This window comes from Suncus etruscus, chromosome 8 (genome assembly GCF_024139225.1).
Source record: "Suncus etruscus isolate mSunEtr1 chromosome 8, mSunEtr1.pri.cur, whole genome shotgun sequence".
Lineage (NCBI taxonomy): Eukaryota > Metazoa > Chordata > Mammalia > Eulipotyphla > Soricidae > Suncus > Suncus etruscus.
In genome coordinates, this window is record NC_064855.1 from 123,534,340 (window position 1) to 123,553,751 (window position 19,412).

Below are 19,412 nucleotides of genomic sequence, written 5' to 3' on the forward strand. Positions count from 1 at the left end.
AGAGGAGTGGCTTCTCTCCCTCCTTACCTTTCAGGCCGGGCAGTCCTGGGGAGCCCGATGAGCCCGGCGGGCCCGGCTGCCCCGGGGTCCCCATGACACCCATCTCTCCTTTGGCGCCTATGAGGACAGACAGAGGGACGCACGTGAGGTCATGAGGGCAGGAGGGCAGGTCCCATTCCCAAGCTGGAAGCTCCCAGGACTCACCTGGAAATCCAGGAAGCCCAGGTGTGCCCTGCTGGCCAGGAAGGCCAGGGAGCCCCAGCTGGCCGGTGAGACCGGGCAGCCCCTGAGATCCTTTGTCGCCTTTGGGGCCCTGCGTGCCGGGGCCGGGGAACCCCGGAAATCCTTTCTCGCCTTTGACTCCAGGAGGGCCTGGGGGTACAGATGCCAACATGAGCAAGATGCCTGATGCGGGGGCCCACACAGCACCCCGCTCTGCCCACAGTCACCCCAGAACACCAGCACCATGGAGCTGCCTGTTCTTGCAGCCCCCTTCTACCCTCCCCCTTCTAACAACACTGAAAGGAACTTGAGGTAGGAGTTGGTGCTCAGACCCCCCCACTCGCCCCCTGCAGACAGATTTTGAAGGAGTTTGGGGAAGACCCAGTTCTGGGGGAGTGACAGGAGCATCAGGATGATGCACCCCTGGCAGAGGCTTGTCCCCGGAGGACCCCCCCCAGGTGGGCCAAGCAACGGGGCAGGGAACACAGATCATTGCAGAACAAGATGCATCACCTGAGGATCCCGGGGGTCCCTGTCCTCCAGGGGGGCCCATCGCTCCAGGGGGGCCAGTGCCAGGGACTCCGGGAGAGCCTTTGGGTCCCGGTAATCCGGGAGGTCCTGGGTCACCTGGTGGGGGTGGGATTAAGAAGAATAAGGGGGGCACAAGCTCTGCCTCCCACATCCTCAGATTCTCTTCTGCAGGCAGGGGGCTCAGGACCCCCAGGACAGAGACATTGGGCCTCACCTCGGTTACCCTGGAGGCCAGGGGGGCCGATGGCTCCATTCTCGCCGGGGACTCCAGGTCCCCCAATGTTCCCCTTCTCTCCGGGCGTCCCGGGGATGCCAGGAAGGCCGGGCAGTCCTTTGAGGCCAGGCTGTCCTACCCCGGGCTCCCCCTGCAAGCCCAGCGCATGGATGCATTAGCGGGGTGCTGACCGTCCCCAGAGCCTGAACCCCACAGAGCCCACACAGGACCTCTGTGCACAGACTGCCCTCCCTCCCCAGCACGAGTGCCACCCCAGTTGCCCCTTCTGCACCAGAGCCGGAGTCCGTGGGCACCACAGAGGAGCCCCCAACAGGACGAATCTCCCAGGGACCTCATGCATGGGGTGCAGCACAGCCCCCCATCTTCTAGCAGGAGGTCCCAGTGCAGGCAGGGAGGGCCCCGAATTGGAGGCATCAGACCAGGGCCACAACAGCTGGACGGGGCCAGGGGGTCCCGTGGTGCTACGTGATGGCCTGAATGGACCTAGAACAGTGCTGTGGAAGCCCCGCCCACTGTGGGTGGAGCCCATCTCTGGGAGGGGGGAATCTCAGCTGCAGGTGCAGCAGCCAGGGAACCCCAAGCTTGGACCGGATGTGCAAGAGGGACCTGGGCATAGGCCCCCACCCCCACCCCAGGCAGAGGGGACACCTCGGCACCAGGGCTGCCCACATGACTTCAAGCACTGAGCATGTGCCCGCCTAGAGATCTTCCAGGGGCGAGGCACAGAACCCCACAGAACCCACCTTGGGCCCTGGAACACCAGGACTACCAGGTAAGCCGTTGAAGCCCTGGCGGCCAGGCAGCCCTGGGGGGCCTGCTTCTCCAGGTAAGCCATCCACGCCTGCGGGGAGAGGGGAGAGGCATCAGACTGGCTTACCCCCACCCCGTGTGAAAGAGACCCCCCCAAGGACATCAGGCAAAGCTGGGGACTGGAAAGCATCCATCCTGGAGACCCCGGAGAATCCCTGCACAGAAGCACGAATGTTACAGACTCTGGGGGACCCTCATGGAGTATGGAGTGGCTGGAGACACCCCCACACGGGAGGCCTGAAGTGGGAGCTGGGTGGTAAAAGAGGGCTATACCATCACCAACACCGACATCACAGCCACCTACTGCCATTTCGCCCACCTGCACACCCCACCACACCCACCAATCTTCCTAGGAACCTTTCCCAGACCCCTACCGGGACCCACCGCTCCCAGAATTCAGGCTCAGGTGACTTCGGACTAGGGGGCACAGTGATCCCTGCTCAGGGCTGTTGGTCTTACCTTTGGGCCCTGGAGGTCCAGGGAAGCCGATGCCAGGCTGACCAACGGAGCCTTTCTCTCCAGGAACGCCCGGTCTTCCCGGGGTCCCGGGGAAACCCCGGTCACCTACAGAGCAGCCGAGGATCAACAAGAGCCCTCACGACGCTTGCCCCTCACCCACCAGGACCAGCAGGCCACTAAATACCTTGGGGTCCTTGGAAGCCGGGAGAGCCAGGGAGCCCAGCTGATCCAGGGGGGCCAGGCAAGGGGACCACTTTTCCTGCTTCCCCCTTGGGACCTGGAAAGGGGAGACACGTGAGCAACTCTCGGCACCCTGGGACAGGACCCCAACCCCACGCGCTCCCATGATGCTTCAGGGAATGGGGCTTCACTCTTGCCACAGTCCTCTGAATAAATTGTCCAGAGGACCAAGCCTGGGCACTGTGGCGGCAATGTAAATACTTGTCCCACCAGTTTGCATGTGCCACCACAGGTCCCTCCTTGGGGTTGTAGGGAACAGGGCAATGACAGGAACTGTGGGACCAACAGCTGTGCTGGGGCAGAGGAAGACCAAAGGCCCATTGTAAGGACACTGGGCTGGACTGTCCCCTCCCTCTCACATGCTGCCGGTGAGTGGGGGGGCAGGATTTGCACCCTTACCAGCAGCCCCACATCCCCTCACCTGGCAGCCCCGGGGCACCAGGGTTCCCCGGGAAGCCGGCTTGTCCTTTGTCACCGATGGGGCCGATGGGACCAAAGCCTGGGAGGCCTGGGGGGCCGGTGTCCCCACGGCTGCCGGGGAAGCCCACGCCTCCTGGAGGGCCACGCTCGCCTTTCAGACCCACGGTGCCCTGGAGTGGACAGAGGGAGAGAAAGGTCTTTTCACTTTCCACGGCTGACTGGACCCTTCCCACAGACCCTCCACACCTTCCCTAAGGCATGTCCCAGCCACACACGTACCGGGGAGCCTTTGGGGCCGGGGAGTCCCGGCTGGCCGTCTCTTCCCGGAGACCCTGCTCTGCCCGGCATGCCAGGCTGTCCTGGGAATCCGGGGTCTCCCTTGTCGCCTTTGAGCCGCATGTCTAGATAAATCTCGCCGGGTTCTCCCTTGGCTCCAGGCTGGCCCATCAGCCCAGGTACACCTGGGGGTCCCTGCAGGAGCAGAAATGGGAGACGGGGCATGAGGGGGGAAGACCCAGGTGGAGACTGGCATGGCTACCCACGTGCCCACAGCCCACACTGCCATGCACAGGCTCGGGCATATAGGCTTAGAACATAGTGATGATCTGCAGACAGGCTGCATGAAGGATGAACAGTCTGCGGCCCTGCCAGCTCCTGACAAGGACAAAAACATCCCAAGACCTCAGCAACCTGGTAGAGCAGCTTCCTGGGCACAACCCCCTCTGAGTTGGGGGTGTCTGACCCACACCCTCCCAAAGAGCCTAGGACCCCAAGAGAGGGTTCCATGTGAAGGGCCATCAGCACGCTGGCCATGGAATGAATGGGTTTTCCCAGAGACTCAACGGGAAGGGAGAGAACCCGCAGACCACACCTGGATGCAGATGACACTCCTGGGTGAGCAGCAGCTCTGCCCCTCCCTATCCCCCTGATGCCCAGACTTCCATGAGTTACAAGAGGGAGAGCGCTCAGAGTCCCTCTAGGCAGCTGAACAAAGGGGAGCTCGCCCAGCCCCCAAAAAGACTCAGCCCCACTTGGAAGTGGAGAAGCCCACCCCAGGGTGTGGCGCAGGTCACTCACAGGCAGGCCTTCCAGACCGTTTCGGCCAGGTGCTCCGCGATCACCCTTGGCTCCTGGCTGTCCCGGGAAACCTTGGACAGAGATGGGGTTCAGTTCAGGGTTCGATGGAGGCACCAGCGAGGAGTGGGAGACACATAGGGGACAGCCCACCTCAGCTCCGAGCATGGCTAGGAGTGCACTGTGAAGGGACCCGACTCCCCCAGGCCCTCCCAGGAGCACCCCCATGCCTTTCCGTTGGGGTCTTACCGATTTCTCCTGGGGGTCCCTGTGGCCCAGGGGGTCCCCGAAGTCCTGTGAGGTCACAAGTCAGGCAGCCCTCTCCTTTCTGACCTGCACGAGAAGAAGGGGTGCTCATGGGCCCCGCAAGGCACCCGCAGAGGTAGAGAGACAGCGGGGGGGGGGGGTAATTCTCTCCTGTGTGCACCCTGAGAATAGAGCCTGCCTGAGGGGTGCTGGGTCCGACCCCCCACATCCGCATGCACCCCTGAATTATCAGATCTTGCACGACACAGACCATCAACTCTGCTCGTTGTCTGGGGTAAGGCGGTCCCCGTGTCCAGTCTCAGTTCCTGACTGAGCTAACACCCGCCAAAGTGTTCTGGGCCCATAGTCCATGGCACCACGGCAGGTCAGGGCAGTGGACGGCCAGGCCCTCTCCTGGCCATTAGGGAGCCTGTGCCCTCCCTCCCAAGAGGGGCTCTGATTCAAAGTTGGTGTCAGCCTGCTTGTGTGACAGTTGTGGGGGACAAGGGAGGTGGCCTCTGGGCTCGGGTCCCCCAGCCAATGGCTCTCCAATAAGAGGCACTGTGGACATAGATCCCGACCGAAGACTGGAGCCTCCCGAAGTGCACAAAGGCGGCCTCACCTTTCTCACCCACTTCACCACTCAGCCCGGGCTGGCCCGGGGCTCCAGGGGGGCCCTGATCGCCCCGTGGTCCAGGCTGGCACTCTACGATTCCATCTGTGGGGAGGAAAGTGGAAATGTGAGGGTTAGCACTGAGCAGTGGGGCCTCCATATCATAGAGTTAAGTGAATTAATGAATCTCTCAGCCCACCTGCCCAGAACAGAACTGGGCCCCCCACCCTGAGTCTGTGTGCGTGTGTGTTTGTACATGTGTATGTTATTGTGTGAGTGTAATGTGTAACCGTGTGTGCGCGTGCGTGAATGTGCAGACATGCGTACATGTGAGTGTGTGTGTAAATGTGAGTGTCCATGTGCCTTCCTGTGAGTTTGGGTGGAGCTGAGCCGGGACTACAGCTTCCCATCGGCGCCACACACAAACTGGCTGTGCCAAGACTCTCAGGCACCCATGACCCCAACTCCACGGGGACTGACTCACTGGTGTGGCCTGGCTGCCCTGGGGGGCCGGGGGGCCCAGGAGGACCCTGGAGCCCGTCCTTTCCACTTGGTCCTGGTAACGACACGCCCGGCGGCCCCTGATCGCCTTTCTCGCCTCGGTCTCCAGGGATGCCGGGAGCGCCAACGTGGCCTGGGATGGGGACGCCTACAAGAGAGTGGTGGAGTCACCCAGTCAGGCCCCTGCTGGGGTCCGTGGGAGGGGATCAGGGTCAGGGTGGGCGGGGCCGTGGGTGTGGGCATGGCAGGGGGCATGAGTGTGGATGTAGGCGGGACCGTGGACAGACCACAAGTGTGGGTGGTCTGTGGACATGGGTGGGCCCTCTGAAGATGGCAGACAGGAAGGAAGAAGGGGGTGAGGTGGGAGAGGAGTGGGATCCACAGAAGGGTTCTGAGGCCGGGGTTGGGGCCGGGGTTGGGGCCGGGGAGAGGGTGTCCTAAGATGACGTTCTGACAGAAAGCCTGGTCGGCCTCTAGGCCAAGCACAGGGACTGGACCGGCCTACTTTGTATGGCCATGCTCATGTCACTGGTGCCTGTGGAACCTGACCACACAGAGCTGAGAACCGTGGGGGCAGGGAGAGGCATTTGGGGGCTCACCTGGGGGGCCAGGGAGTCCTCGCTGTCCTGGGAAGCCTGGAAAGAGAGATGGGCAGTGAGGGCTGGTGGGCAGGAAGTGAGGCCACAGGAGCCCAGAGGCAGTGCTCCAGAGTCCCCGTCTGGCAGGGCGGAGTGGACACTGTCTCTAGAGGGCCACAGGCCCAGGCAGGAGATGGAGAGAGATGGGGCTCACCTTTGGGTCCTGGTTCACCTCTAAGCCCAGGAGTCCCAGGGTAGCCCTGTTCTCCTTTCTCGCCCAGCGGCCCGGTGCCAATGACCTGGAGGGGACAGTGGACAGTGGCATGGGCTGTTCTGGTCATTCACACCACCAGAAGCACGACCCATCCACAACCAACACTCCTGAGTTCCCTCTTTCTGCGAAAGAAGAATTTTGACTCACAATTCCAGGGGGGCCTGGGGGTCCAGCGTCGCCTTTGTCTCCCTACAAAGGAGCAGAAAACTGTCAGTATTTCTACCTCTGAAAGTAAAACTAGGCTTTTATTCTCTGGATGCACAGAGGTTGCTCCCCTGGGCCTGGACTGACAGTCCAACACTGAGGCACTCCTAGAGCAGGGTCTCCCCCACACACACACATCCTGCAGGGATGTGTCTGCAGGACTCTGCAGAGTAACCCACAGCAACCAGGGCTTAGAATTTCTGCTGCAAACGCTGAAGGTTTCCCAGACAACTGGAACCATCTGGAAGGTGAGTTCACAGAGAGAAGCTCTCAGTGAAGCGAAAGGCGATCAGGAGTTGCTGATTTAAGTTGCTTTCGGTTTACAGAAGTTTTCAGGGCCGGGGGTGAGGCTGTCCCAGTGGGCATTTAAAGATCATATCAGTAGGACAGGGTGAGGCCGGAATGATAGCTCAGCGGGGAGGGGGTTTGCCTTGCATTCAGTAAACCTGGGTTTGATCCCCCTCAATCTATAGGGTCCCCTGAGCCTGCCAGAAGTGATTCCTGAGCGCAGAGCTAGGAGTAAGTCTTAAGCACTGCCAGGTGTGGCCAAAATAAAAAATAAACTAAAACAGGATTTTTTTTTCTTTCCTCTTAAATCTCAGTATTCCTGAAATACCTGGTGATAAATGTTATCCTCTGAGGTCTTGTTAAACCCTTCTGAGAGGGTTTAACCCGAAGGAACGGATCCCTTTAGTTTCATGCGCTATAGACTCCACAATAATGCTTTTAATGGTTCTTTAAAAAAAAACAAAGGGACTAAACTATGTCATCAAGTAGATATCAAACCAGAATTAGGCATTCAGGGTTGTCTTAATCTGAGTACAAGAAGAGATTTGCTAATACCCGGGAGCCTTACAAATAGCTCTGCTAAGAGATTCCACCTTATTTCCTGCTGAAAAGCCTCAAGTTCTGACTGTCAGATAGTTTGACACTGAGCTCACAGCTCAGCAAACCCAGTGTTGACCACAGTGAAGTCCCCCCTCCCCCCCCAAAAAAAAGTCCTAAATTGGACCCACACAGGAGGCAAGCAGCAAGGAGCTCGGGGAAGTCACTGGGTCCCTGTGAACAGGTGAAGAGGCTGAGGCACAGCCTGACAGACGGCTGGGTGAGTGCCTGCTCCAGACTCAGACCACCAGTGCTCAGGGCCACGGCTGGTCCCAGGAACCCCACGGAAAGCCAGTGGGCGTGGCACGGTCCACCCCACTCCCTCACCGGCACTCCTCTCCCTGCTCTGGGAAGCTTCATCATCAGAACAGTCATTGGCTCAAGTGAGATAAAAGCCAACAGGGTCCCGGAGACAGGACAGCAGGTATGGACGCGGGTTTGAGTCCTGGCACCCCAGGTCCCTAAGCACCCGGGAGTGATCCTTGAGCGTGAAGAGTCAGCCCTGAGCACTGCTGGGAGGGGTCTGAGTGCAGAGTCAGGAGAGTTGGTCGAGTTTCCACTCATCAGGACCATGAACTTCCTTCCGTTCAGGAGAGACCCAGAGTGAGCAGAGCAGGCAGCCCAGGGCCCACATGATCAAAGCCCACATTACCTTCTGTCCCTCTCGGCCTGGTAGTCCCGGGAAGCCGCTTTCTCCAGGAAATCCCTGGAGTGGGGAGAAGATGGGGGGTGAGTGCGGTCAGGTAGACGGTCAGGTAGCCGTATGCTGTGGGGCCAGGGTGTGAGAGGGGGCGTCGGATGCAGGGCTTCCTGGACTGTGGAGGATACCTACCGGTGACCCTCGCTCCCCTTTCTCGCCATCCTTTCCTGGCTTGCCCTGTGGGTAAAACATAGCGTGAGCCTCCTGGCACAGCTGGGCACCCCCATTCCATGAGTCTCCCCACCTCCCGCCTTACAGAGTCGACACCGGGACCCACTTTCAGTTGCCGCAGGAATAGAGGGAGAGAGAAGCAGAACTTACTCGGGGCCCTGGTTTTCCAGGTTCACCTTTTTCCCCGAAGCCTGGTATGCCCTAGGGAGGGGTTAACGGGAAACAGGAGAGAAACAGGGTCAGCGAGCCTCAAAAGTGACAACATAGCACCAACAGCCACGTGTCAGAAAATGACAAGTCCAGCAAGGACTTGGAGCCTACCTGGAACCCAGGATCGCCTTTTTCACCCTGAGAGAGAGAGAGAGAGAGAGAGAGAGAGAGAGAGAGAGAGAGAGAGAGAGAGAGAGAGAGAGAGAGAGAGAGAGAGAGAGAGGAGAGAGAGAGAGAGAGAGAGAGAGAGAGAGAGAGAGAGAGAGAGAGAGAGAGAGAGAGAGAGAGAGAGAGAGAGAGAGAGAGAGAAACAGTATAGTCATTGCTTGAATCTCCCAAGCAGGACAATGTACAACTGTGAGTTGGGGGGGCCTGCCCAGGGCAACCCCTCCTGGCCCCCTGGCTCCTCCCACGACCCCCAGATCCTTCCTGAGGCTCCTGGCACCATCCCTGAGCCCCACCCTGTAAGACCACCCCCACCCACCCCCACTTTCCGGGGCAGATAGGCCACCTGTGTCCACGATCAGAGAGGCTTCCTGAGAGAAAGGGCAGGGTGGGCATCTCACCTTATCTCCTTTAGTAGCAATCTCTCCCTTCTCCTTCACCTGAGCCTGGCCAGGGACCCCTGGGGGTCCTGTCACTCCTTGGTCTCCCTGTAAGTACAAGGTTGGAGTCAGTGGACATGGAAATAAACCTGTGGGGAGTATAATGTAACACAGGGGTAGGCAGAGATAACTGTGCAGAGAACACTATCTAACGCACAGAACAGAGATACTCATGCAGAGAACACAATCTAACAGAAAACAGCACAATCATACAGCTAGCATGCTACGACACAGAATAAACACAAATAATTGTGTAATGAGAATAACAGACCAGGAAAATGATGTAACCTACAAAGAACATGAGTACATAGAGAATGTGACATAACATACAAATTATACTATGTAGTAAGCAGAGAATAGGATACAGCAGGGACACATCATCATGCAGAACATGTCATAACATACAAAGATCATGATCTAATATGCAGAGACTACGACATAACATTCAGAACAGAGGTGGTCATACAGAGTCTACTGTAACACACAGAACGCAGGTAATTATGCTGAAAGCCTAAGAGATGAGGAACACGGCGTCACACCCAAAGAACACCATGTAATGTGCAGAGCATGACATGACAACAAAATCATGCAAACAAAACAGAGAAGACAGCAAACAGAAAGCACCATAACACTCAGGGCACACACAGCTAATCTCGCAGAGCACACAATGTGGCATGCAGAAAAAAGGTCAAGACAGAGAGGGAACAGGCACGGTGGTACTCACACAGAGACCATGAGACAGCTTACAGATAGCAGGGCATGAAGTACAGAGGAAAGACGCACACATAACTGAAGAGAACATGACATGCAGAAGACATGAGGGGCCAGGCAGGGTCAGACACTCGGGAAACCAAGCAGAGAGAGAAAAGGTAGAAGGTCCCTCCCAGTGCCAGGGAGAAGGTCCTGCCCAGTGCCCAAGAAGACAGGGCCCCACCCAGTGCCCAGTGGCCTCTCACCTTCTCCCCTTTTGGTCCTTGGAAGCTGAGGCCCATCTGACCCTGTAGGCAGAGAGTGAAGCTCTGTCACCACTCTGCCCCCTTTGCATGCTCAAAGAAGGCACCGGGCAGACAGGGGAGACAGGAAGTCCGTGCTCTCTCACTGCAGACCACATCATGCACCGACACCCCAGCAGGGGTGACCCCTCTTACCTTCTCACCGGGCGGGCCAGGGGGGCCTGGGGGACCCTGCAAAAGAGAAGGTGCCTCTTCAGCATGACTCCAGCTCTTGATGGTCACTCGCGGCGGGCGAATGTCGGCTCAGAGATGACCAACTTCCCACACCAGACGTGACCATCGCCAGTCCACAGTTGGGCATACAGGGAAGAAGGCTCGGCATTGTATTGGGACCCTCGCAGCAGGCCCTCCCTGCCTCATGCCAAGAGGACTCCGACTCGCCTCCGGGAAGGCACCTCGGGGCCAAGCATGGCCACCTGGAGGGGCTCAACCGCCTGCAAACATCAGTGAATTCCACAGCCACGAGCCTGCCTACACAGCCCGTCCTGGCACAGCCTCTCCACTGCTCCCATGCCCCGAGCCCTCGGGCCTCTGCACTGCCACTCTCAGGCAGACCCATTCGGATGTCAGACTCCTCGCAGGAAACATGGTCCCCAACGTTCAGCACTCCCAAGGCAGTTGCACCCCCTTCCGCAGACAGAGCAAAGACCACAGGCTCATCGCCTCACACTTACGGGGGGTCCTTGAAATCCAGGTGGGCCCACGGGTCCTTGTAGTCCTGGGAGTCCTGGAGAGCCCTGTGATGGATGAGTCAGGAAGAGAAGCATGCACGTTCAGAGGGAGGAGGCACATGCTAGACAGAGGGAGACACACAGCTGGGCAAAGGGAAGAGGGAGGTGGCTGGCCAGAGAGAGGAAGAGTCATTTGATCAGAGGGAGGAAGCATGCTGCTGGGCAGACGGAGAAGGGTACAGCTGATCAGAAAAAAAAGGGATGCTGCTGGGCAGAGGGGGGAGGGACGTGGCTGGCCAGAGGGAAGAGGACACAGATGATCAGAGGGAGGAGGGATGCTGCTGGGCAGAGGGAGGAAGACACAGCTAGCTGATCAGAAGGAGGAGAGATGCGGCTGGCCAGAGGAAGGGGAAGGGTGTGGCCAGCGGTAGTACTCACAGGTGTTCCGGGGGGTCCTGGATAGCCACGCTCGCCCTTCAACAGCGTCCCGGGAATGTGGCCCAGAATTTCTCCTGGATCCCCCTGGCATGGAAAGAGAATTCAGGGGTCTGAACAGGGCACATGTGGGACAGCTTGGCTGACTGGGGAGGAGGGCAAGGGACAGGCACACCCTGGGGCTTTGCAAACACCTGGGTGCTGGGGGCTAGAGGGCCCAGAAGTGAAACTACAGGGAACGGGTCCCCCCACAAGCTGTGCAACTGACCCCTGATGCCCATCCACACACGGTGCAGGGCTCTGCTCACACAAACCGTGCTGCATGGGTGAGCCCCACAGTCGTGTAGACAGCCTCAGAAGGCCCCAAACAGAAAGAACCACGTACCTTCATTCCGGGGATACCCGGGGGTCCCTAAGAAAAAATAGGCTGCGTTAGTCTGAGGTCCCTTGAGACCACGAGAGTTAAAATGAAAACGCACAAGCCCCGAGAAAAGAAAGGGAGAGAGAGGTGTGAGTGGGGTTGCGGGGGGGGGGGGGGGGGGGGGAGGTGAGCAGGGTGTCTACTTACAGGGTTCCCCATGAAGCCGGGCAGACCTGGAGGGCCCAGGGGTCCTCGTTCACCCTGCAGGATCAAAGACAGTCACCAGGGACAAATCGAGGCCAGGCCAGGCCAGTCCCTTTCTCCCTCCCTCCCTCCCTCCCCCTTGTTGCCCATGGAAACCAGATGTCCCTCCTGGTGAGGGCAGCTGAGCAGAATCTTCTTCCCACTTCTGCTCTGGGAACAGGGGCAGAAAGAGCCCCCAGACCCCATTGGACATCTGTGTTCCCCCAGTAAGAGGGAATAGACTGAACAGCACCCTGGCCAACCGGTCCATGTGCCCCCAGGCCATCGGGGAGCTACATTGAGACCTCAACCTTACTCACTTACCTTTGTCCCATTACATCCTGGGATTCCCTGGGGTCCGGGTGGGCCATCTTGACCAGGGATGCCCTGCAAGGAGTGAAGTAGAAGAGTCACCCCCACTGGGGTCCAGCCAGGGGCACCGACCCTCCTGCAGGGGGTCTCCCCAGGACTGAGGCACAGGGTGCGGACATACCGGAAGGCCTGGGGTTCCGGGGAATCCAGCCATGCCAGGGGCACCCTGTGGAGACAGAGAATAGTTTCCAGAGAGCTCGGGGAACCCTGTCCCCTCCCGCTGTGTCCACAGGGCAGTGTCTATCCCAGCATCTGTCCTGGCCTCTCTCTATGCACAGTGAACACCCGCGGCAGCTGTGCTGGCCTCTACTTCACAGGCTCCGTGCACGACTCCAGGTTGCAGTGTCCAGAGACAGCACCGAGGCGACACGTGGGTCCCCAGGTATGGACACCAAATGTCAGCGGCGGAGACCACCAAGATGCCAGTGCTGTGTCCACCTCCTGGCCCGACCGAAGCTCACTACGACCACTCATGGCCACCAAGGTGTTCCGGGTGCCACCTCTGGACTCCTCGAGCAAAGCTGTCGAGGTGTTTCCTCCTCTTTCTGGGGACAGGATGGGCCCCACCAGGCACCCCTGTCTTTCCTCCACCTGGAGCCCCCCCTTAGATCACGGGTGGGGTCCTTGGTGGAGAGAGAACAGGGAGAAGAGAAGGGCAGGGCAGGGTAAGGGCAAGGGTGAGTCAAGGTAATGTAGGCAAGGCAAGGTAGATATGGGGGGAAGTTTGAATGTAGGCGTGGCGATCTTGGGTGTGGGCGGGGCGAGTTTGGATCTGGGCACCCGATTGACCGGTGTGCAGGGCATGTGCAGAGGACAGGGCAGGGCAGAGCATTGCCTGGGGCGTAGTGGCCCTTCATCACCCAGTGACGCTGGGCCAGTGAACTCACCCTGGTCCCTTTGGTTCCGGGAAGTCCGGGTTCTCCTGGATCACCCTGGAACACGGCAGAAGGACCTCATGATGGGGGTTCAGAGCCAGACCGCAGCCCCTCCCCACATCAAGGCCCACACTTACCTTCTGTCCTGGGGGTCCCACTGGCCCTTCGGGGCCCTGCATGCCAGGAAATCCTATGACACCTTGTAATCCGGGGAGGCCCCTCTCACCCTGTAAAAGGAGGGGGACAGAAACATAAGATCAAGACCAGGTGGCACTGGAGGAGGCAGCGGATTCTGGGCATCCATAACCACACTGCTGGGGACCTGACCGTCTCCTCTGACAGCATGGGGGGCACAGATCCGAGTCAGCAGGGCCTTTCTGCACTCCGAAGCAGTGGTCCCCACAGCCCCCAGAAGGCCATGTCCGCCCTGGTCTCTGCACAGGTTATAGAGACGCTGGGCCGTTGCAAGCAGAAACTTTGTGGGGGTGGGTGGGCAGTCAGGACAGTGTGTCTCTAGGATCTCAGCCCCTCAAGGACAGAAATGAACAGAAACCTCAACTAGGGGAATGGATGATGTCCAGGGCACCCACGTCCTTTGCAGGGGGACAGGAAATGCAGAACTCTCATTGTGACAGGCAGGAGTGGCCGGTGACCACCAAGGAGGACTAGAGAGCAGAGCTGACACTGGAGAGGAGGGATGAGGGACAGTGGCCTTGCAGGGACATTTTCTGGCTGGCCGGCGGTGGCCCTGGGCTGATTCAGGAAAGGGGGGTGTGTGGCTCACTGCTCCCCTTCTGAGTCCTTCTCTCAACTACTCAGCTCAAAGGAAACATCCATAAAGCCGCCACAGCCCAGCTTAGGCTCCCGGGGGGTCTGGAGTAACTCAGGAGCAGGGCTAGCTGGAGAAGCTCACACTGTGGGGAGTGGATTTTAGAGGTACAGACTCAGGGCTCAGAACTTGGGGTGGGGCCGGAGCAATAGCAGCAGGTAAGATGCCTGCCTGCCACACGGCTGACTCGTGTCAGCACCCCATATGGCTCCCTAAGTACTGCCAGGAGCGGTTCCTGAGCGCAGAGCCAGGAGTAGCCTCTGAGCATCACCGAGCATGACCCCAAAACAAAAATAAACAACAACAATAAAAAAAAAAACAAGGTTGGTATCTCTGCACTTGTATATCAATAAAGAGGGAGTCCACAGGGACCCTATGAGCATGGGGGTGAATGTGGGGGAACAGGTTCAAACTCCAGAGGCTCAAAACCAGCCTGTGGTCCAAAGGAGAAAATGTCTTACGGTTGGGCCTCCCAGGAGCCTTCCAGAAAGAAATAGGGTCACAGTGACCTCACCCGGCATCTGGAGGCCCTGCAGACTCACAGATTCGAATGACTCTTGACCCAAAATAACAATGACTCGAGCAGCGACCAGCTGGGGTTAGAAACAACAACAACAACTACTACAAAAGACATTGAGTTGTGTCCCGGGCTAACCCTGGTCAGAAGCGAACGGTCAAGGGTCCTTGGGGCGAAGGCAGCGTTGCAGTCGCTGCCAACCTGCCTGCCCTCCGGGCCCCTTGCTGCAAGGTTCCCACTGAGTCAGCACAGGGCCCCAAATAGCACGGGGCCACCCACAGCACAGGCCGTGTTTTGTAGGTCACTGGACCACGCCGGTTCCCAGGGAAAGACACAACCACTCAGGAGGCCGCCACATCTGTGCCGTCCCTCCTCTCCCAAACAAAATGAGAGTCGCCCCCCCAGCTGCCTCGGGGGGTCAAGCCCACTCCCCTCCTGCACCAGGGCCCTGGGGACACGGTCGGGGACTCTGCGTTCCCAGCCTGCTCTTGCCGCAAGCCCACATTCCTCCCCAAAAGTCTGCTGCTGCTTGAGCAATCCTGAGTCTCCAGGGCCCTAAGGAAATGCCTCCTCCCTTCTGCAGGGCTCTTGGCATCTCTCGCAGATTTTTTTTTTTTCGTTAATTTTAAACTTTCCTAATCTCTGGTTCAGACAAAAGCGCACATGAATAATCATCAAATATCCCGTCCCCTGTCCAAGCTATTCTGGACCAGGGCGCAGAGAGAGCCCACAGGATGCACGTTGACACGGGAAGACAGACAATCAGCTGGCAGGAGCGAGCTTGGCTGGGGGCGGGAGCCGGTCCTAGGAGCTTTGAGCAATGCCCGGCTCGCTCAGCTCCAGGAAGAGCAGAGGTGACTCTGCAGCTGTGGCCGTGACACCACTCCCCCTGCAGCCCTACTGGGTCCTCCGGCCGGACTTCCGGGCACTGTTCCCCACTTTGTACTGGGCCAGGGCCCAAGTCAGGGCCCCACGTAGGTCCTGCGAGTGAGGGAGTGAGTCACAGGCATAATCCACAGCACAAAAGCTGCAAAAAAGAAGGCAGCAGGGGCCGGAGAGATAGTACAGTGGTGGGGCATCTGCTTTGCATGCAGCTGGCCCAGGATGGACTTGGGTTCGATCCCTAGCATCCCATATGATCCCCCGAGCCTGCCAAAAGCGAGTAAGCCCTGCGCATCACTGGGTGTGGCCCAAAAATCAAAACAAACAGACAAAAAAATAAAAACCACGAAAAGGAGGCAGCAGAGAGGACAAGAGGGAAAGGAATCCCCAGTGGCTCCTGCAGCCAGCAGTTGGGGAGGGGGGCACTCAAAGTTCATTCCCTGCACCCCCTCCCTCCCATGTGAGCCTGGTTCCCACAGGGATGTGTGTGATGGCCGCAGCGCCAACCCTCAATGCCATCTTTCATGCAGGCAGCCCCGGAAACAGGCTTGGCGTCCAAATGGGGAATTCTAAATCAGACACGCAGTTTCATGCCTTGAGCCGCTTAAAACAGTTCACAGAAATGTCGTCTCTAAAATAAGGCTTCCCCCTCTCCCCTCCCCTGCCTTTAAATCCATAAGGCGAGGGAAGAAAAGGTTCTTTGATGCCACGGAGCCTGAGGCATGATAGCCACAGATGGAAACAGGATCCAGGTTGGAATCCAGGAGCCAAAGGAGCTGCGGGGGTGGGGGAGTGGAAGGGCTGGGGGCAACGTTTCCGGCCGGGGGCACCTATGCAGTGCCACAGCGCACCCACACAGCTGCAGGAGCACCCTCAGGTCCCAAGCGTCCTTCCACTGGCGAGACCATAGCCAACGCAGAGGATGGGCGACTACATCAAACTGAATCTGCTCCCCGAGCGGGAGGCGGCTACATGGGTCTGCAACGTGTATGACAATGAGCAGAGCCAGAAAGCGGCCCCCCTCATAGAGGGAGAGACCCTCGTAGGCAGGCAGCAGGGACTGACAGCTGTCCACACTCCAAGAGAAGCGCTGCCCGGCAGCCGTGACAAGATGGTCTAATGCCACCTCTGGGTACGAACAAAGGGTAGGTACTCATCAGAAAAGACAGAACAGCCTCTGCATGCAGGGTTCGTCTCCCCCAGACACCCCTGAAGACAACAGATGGGCAGCACTTCGTTCATGCACCCAGGGGTAACCCCCATGTAGGGCTCCTTTGGCAAACGACACCTTGAAGATCTGTTTCTGACCAACCAACAGTACCTGATGAAATCTGGTGCTTGGAAGACACGGCCAGGATTTGCCACAATAACCGGGACCTGGGAGGACAGTGGGCCAGTCCCTCTGGTGCCACAGGTGGGGATCCTGGCCCCAACTATCAGCCACTTACAGAACAGCCGAATTCTCCAGAGCTAAGCCAATAGGGCACTGTCAGCTTGGGCTAGGAGGTGGGCAGGGCCCAGGGCCCCCTTGAGAAGGTGCTTGACCCACCTGGGTGTGAGAGACCCGGGTGCTTGTGGTCTCAGGGGACTGATAATTTGGGATGAATCCATGGGGTACGGAGGTCCCCCAGAATTGGAGCCATGTCTGAACACAGGGTTCCCAGGTGCTGAGCTCACAGCACCCGCAGGGCTGCTCCCTGCCACGAGGGGGCGCCGTGTGACTACACAGGTTCAGTTGGGCCCAAAACCTCTGTGGCTACTTTTTCTTGCAATCTGCTCTATCTAATGAATACTCTGTGCCCTGGGGAGTGTTAGGAAGAGGAGTGAGCTGGAGAAGCCACAAGATGGAAGGCCTTGAGAAAGGTCCTCCCCGGTACTTGCGGTCTCATCGGGACTGAATATAAAACCAGACCCACACATGAAGAAAGGGGGGTGGAGGGAATGGTGGTGGGAGTGACCCTGATTCATTGTCACGATGCACCTTATATATTACTGTGAAAGACTTGTTATTCACTTTGGTCACAATAAAATTATTAAAAAATAAAATAAAAACAGACCCAAAGATGCAGGTGGCAAGTGTGTCCCCGCACACCTAGGAGTAGGGAGCACAGGACAGAACACAGCACAAGGCACAGCGGGAGGGCAGAAGACCCAGGTTCGATTCCTGGCATTTCATATGGTCCTCCTGATCACGGAGCCAGGAGTAATCCCTGAGCACCGCTGGGTCTGGCCCCAAAACAAAGGAAAAGAGAAAAAAAAGAACAGCATGTGGAAAAGGCAACAGAACTTTCCAGAAACCAACCAGTGGGAAAACACTTAATAACCAGCCCCGCTTTAATTGTAGCAAAAATTTGTTTCAAACAGAAATAGGACCCTAGGGAGATTTTACAAATTCACCAAAGAATGCAAATGCCAGTGGCTTTGCATAAAGACTCGCCGTTCCTAGAAGGAGATTCTAAGAAGACCCAGGGTCACATCCGCTCGTCCTGTCCCTGGATTTTTGTCATGTGAAGAGAATCACTCATTTGCCTTATACGGCCAATTCTCCTAGAGCCAAACCACCTCACCTCCTTTCTAAGAACGTATCACTCATCAGCAAGGCCCTCCTCTCAGAAAAGTCGGAATGACCAGTGAGTGTCTCAATGGACCTCCTGAATCCTGCTTCTTCCAAGGTGTAAATAAAGTAGAAAACAAGTGAAGACACAAAAGTAAGTTGCATAGCCAGAGAGGGAGAACAGTGGTCTTTGCACACAGCTTGCCAACAGGGTTCAATCTCGACATCCCAGATAGTCCCGGAACCCCATTAGGAGTGAACCCCAAGCACAGAGCCAAGGAGTCAAGCCTGAGTCCTACCAGGTATGTTTCCCCCTCTCCCCCACCTCCCAAAAAAGGGCTTTTTGCTGTGGCAGGGCCTGACTGGGGTCCTGGCCAGTTGTGCATGTCACACTGCACAAAAGGGGGGCAACTCCAGCATCACCTTGGCACTGCCCAGGAAGGGCCAGCACAGGCTGGCAGTGCTGCAGGGAGCAAGTGAACCCACATCACACCGCTGAGAAGATCCATGTGGGAGGGGACAGCTGGCTGACTCCCCAACCTGCCAGCTTCTCTGCTCTTCCGAGTTCTAGGGCAGGGGCCCAAAGCCTCGCTGTGACTTATAGATTCGGGGTAAACAAAAGGAGATAGTGTGAAACCCCGGTCAGACCAGAACCTGCTGAGGTGGCGGGAGCTGCTCAGGGCTCAAGAGCAAATTTCATGCCCCCCAAGACAGTTTTCCTAGAGAGGGATGAGGGGGTTCCACCAATACCCTGCACCCAGCAGCAAGGCAGTTGGGAGCTCAGTTTTGCCAGGGCTAGAAATGGGCACACCTTGGGCAAGTCAGGACCTTACAAGTGCCGGAATTTTTTTCTTGGGCCATGCACAGCGACACTCGGGGGTTCCTCCTGGCTCTGTGCTCAGAAATCACTCCTGACAGTCTCAGGGGACCATATGAAATGCCGAGGATTGACCCCAGGTCGGCTAAGTGCAAGGCAAATGTCCTCTCTGCTGTGCAATCACTCAGGCCCCAGTGCCGTGGATTTTTGTGTGGTCCATGCCGAAAGTTAGTGAGAAGATAGAAAAGAATGTGCTGGATGATTATTTTTTTTCTGGATGATTATTAATAACAAAAAGGCAAGCAAACCATCACCCAAGTTCAACCTTGAAACAAGCTGCCAGTTAGCCATTAAAATTCTTCCCTCTGTTATTGTTTTTTTAATTTCCTTCAAAAATGTGCTCGAAGCGGTTTATCAAACCAAGCTGGGTTCTAAGGGTACCCAATGGTATACTGTAGGCACATACTAGATGGTGTCTAAGACCCAGAACACAGCAGTTCCCAGGGAGGGAACTCTGGGGGTGACTGTGAGGGGGTTGGCTTCGCAGTTTTCACCAGAATCAGGCAGCTGAGCCCACCCAGGCCTGGGAACGAGACTGCAGAGGTCTGTCCTTGCCTGTACCAGCAGCAGGAACTACAAGTCTTGGGTCAGTACCCCAGGACATATGGCAGGTGAGGCAACCACCTCACTCCCTACCCAGAGAGGCTCCAGTGTGACTGCAAAACTCACATCCAAGAGTGGGCCCCGGGAATTCTGGGGACGCTGCCTCCATCCAGGTTGCCCCGGCCCCTCCAATGCAGAGAAACAGCAGAGGCAGAGCGAGGGGCCAGGCCCATCCAGTCCACCTGCCACCCTACCCCTTGCC

The 19,412-nt window shown here is 57.7% G+C and overlaps 1 protein-coding gene across 1 annotated transcript in view; it reads right to left on the reverse strand.

The window, feature by feature from the left end:
• Window positions 1–19,412, reverse strand: part of COL4A1 (collagen type IV alpha 1 chain) — a 71,007-nt gene that overhangs the window by 11,272 nt on the left and 40,323 nt on the right. The window contains exons 3-33 of the mRNA XM_049778092.1: window positions 13,086–13,175; window positions 12,961–13,005; window positions 12,195–12,239; window positions 12,026–12,088; window positions 11,666–11,719; window positions 11,483–11,509; window positions 11,101–11,184; window positions 10,666–10,728; window positions 10,127–10,162; window positions 9,935–9,976; window positions 8,940–9,026; window positions 8,485–8,511; window positions 8,314–8,364; window positions 8,125–8,169; window positions 7,945–7,998; window positions 6,351–6,392; window positions 6,144–6,228; window positions 5,951–5,986; window positions 5,335–5,499; window positions 4,860–4,955; window positions 4,241–4,324; window positions 3,995–4,065; window positions 3,197–3,388; window positions 2,919–3,087; window positions 2,442–2,534; window positions 2,258–2,362; window positions 1,732–1,829; window positions 968–1,118; window positions 736–849; window positions 205–372; window positions 28–117 (exon numbers count right to left, since the gene is read on the reverse strand). Of these exons, the coding sequence (XP_049634049.1) occupies window positions 28–117; window positions 205–372; window positions 736–849; window positions 968–1,118; window positions 1,732–1,829; window positions 2,258–2,362; window positions 2,442–2,534; window positions 2,919–3,087; window positions 3,197–3,388; window positions 3,995–4,065; window positions 4,241–4,324; window positions 4,860–4,955; window positions 5,335–5,499; window positions 5,951–5,986; window positions 6,144–6,228; window positions 6,351–6,392; window positions 7,945–7,998; window positions 8,125–8,169; window positions 8,314–8,364; window positions 8,485–8,511; window positions 8,940–9,026; window positions 9,935–9,976; window positions 10,127–10,162; window positions 10,666–10,728; window positions 11,101–11,184; window positions 11,483–11,509; window positions 11,666–11,719; window positions 12,026–12,088; window positions 12,195–12,239; window positions 12,961–13,005; window positions 13,086–13,175 (2,572 nt within the window). The remainder of the gene's footprint in view (window positions 1–27; window positions 118–204; window positions 373–735; window positions 850–967; window positions 1,119–1,731; window positions 1,830–2,257; window positions 2,363–2,441; window positions 2,535–2,918; window positions 3,088–3,196; window positions 3,389–3,994; window positions 4,066–4,240; window positions 4,325–4,859; window positions 4,956–5,334; window positions 5,500–5,950; window positions 5,987–6,143; window positions 6,229–6,350; window positions 6,393–7,944; window positions 7,999–8,124; window positions 8,170–8,313; window positions 8,365–8,484; window positions 8,512–8,939; window positions 9,027–9,934; window positions 9,977–10,126; window positions 10,163–10,665; window positions 10,729–11,100; window positions 11,185–11,482; window positions 11,510–11,665; window positions 11,720–12,025; window positions 12,089–12,194; window positions 12,240–12,960; window positions 13,006–13,085; window positions 13,176–19,412) is intronic.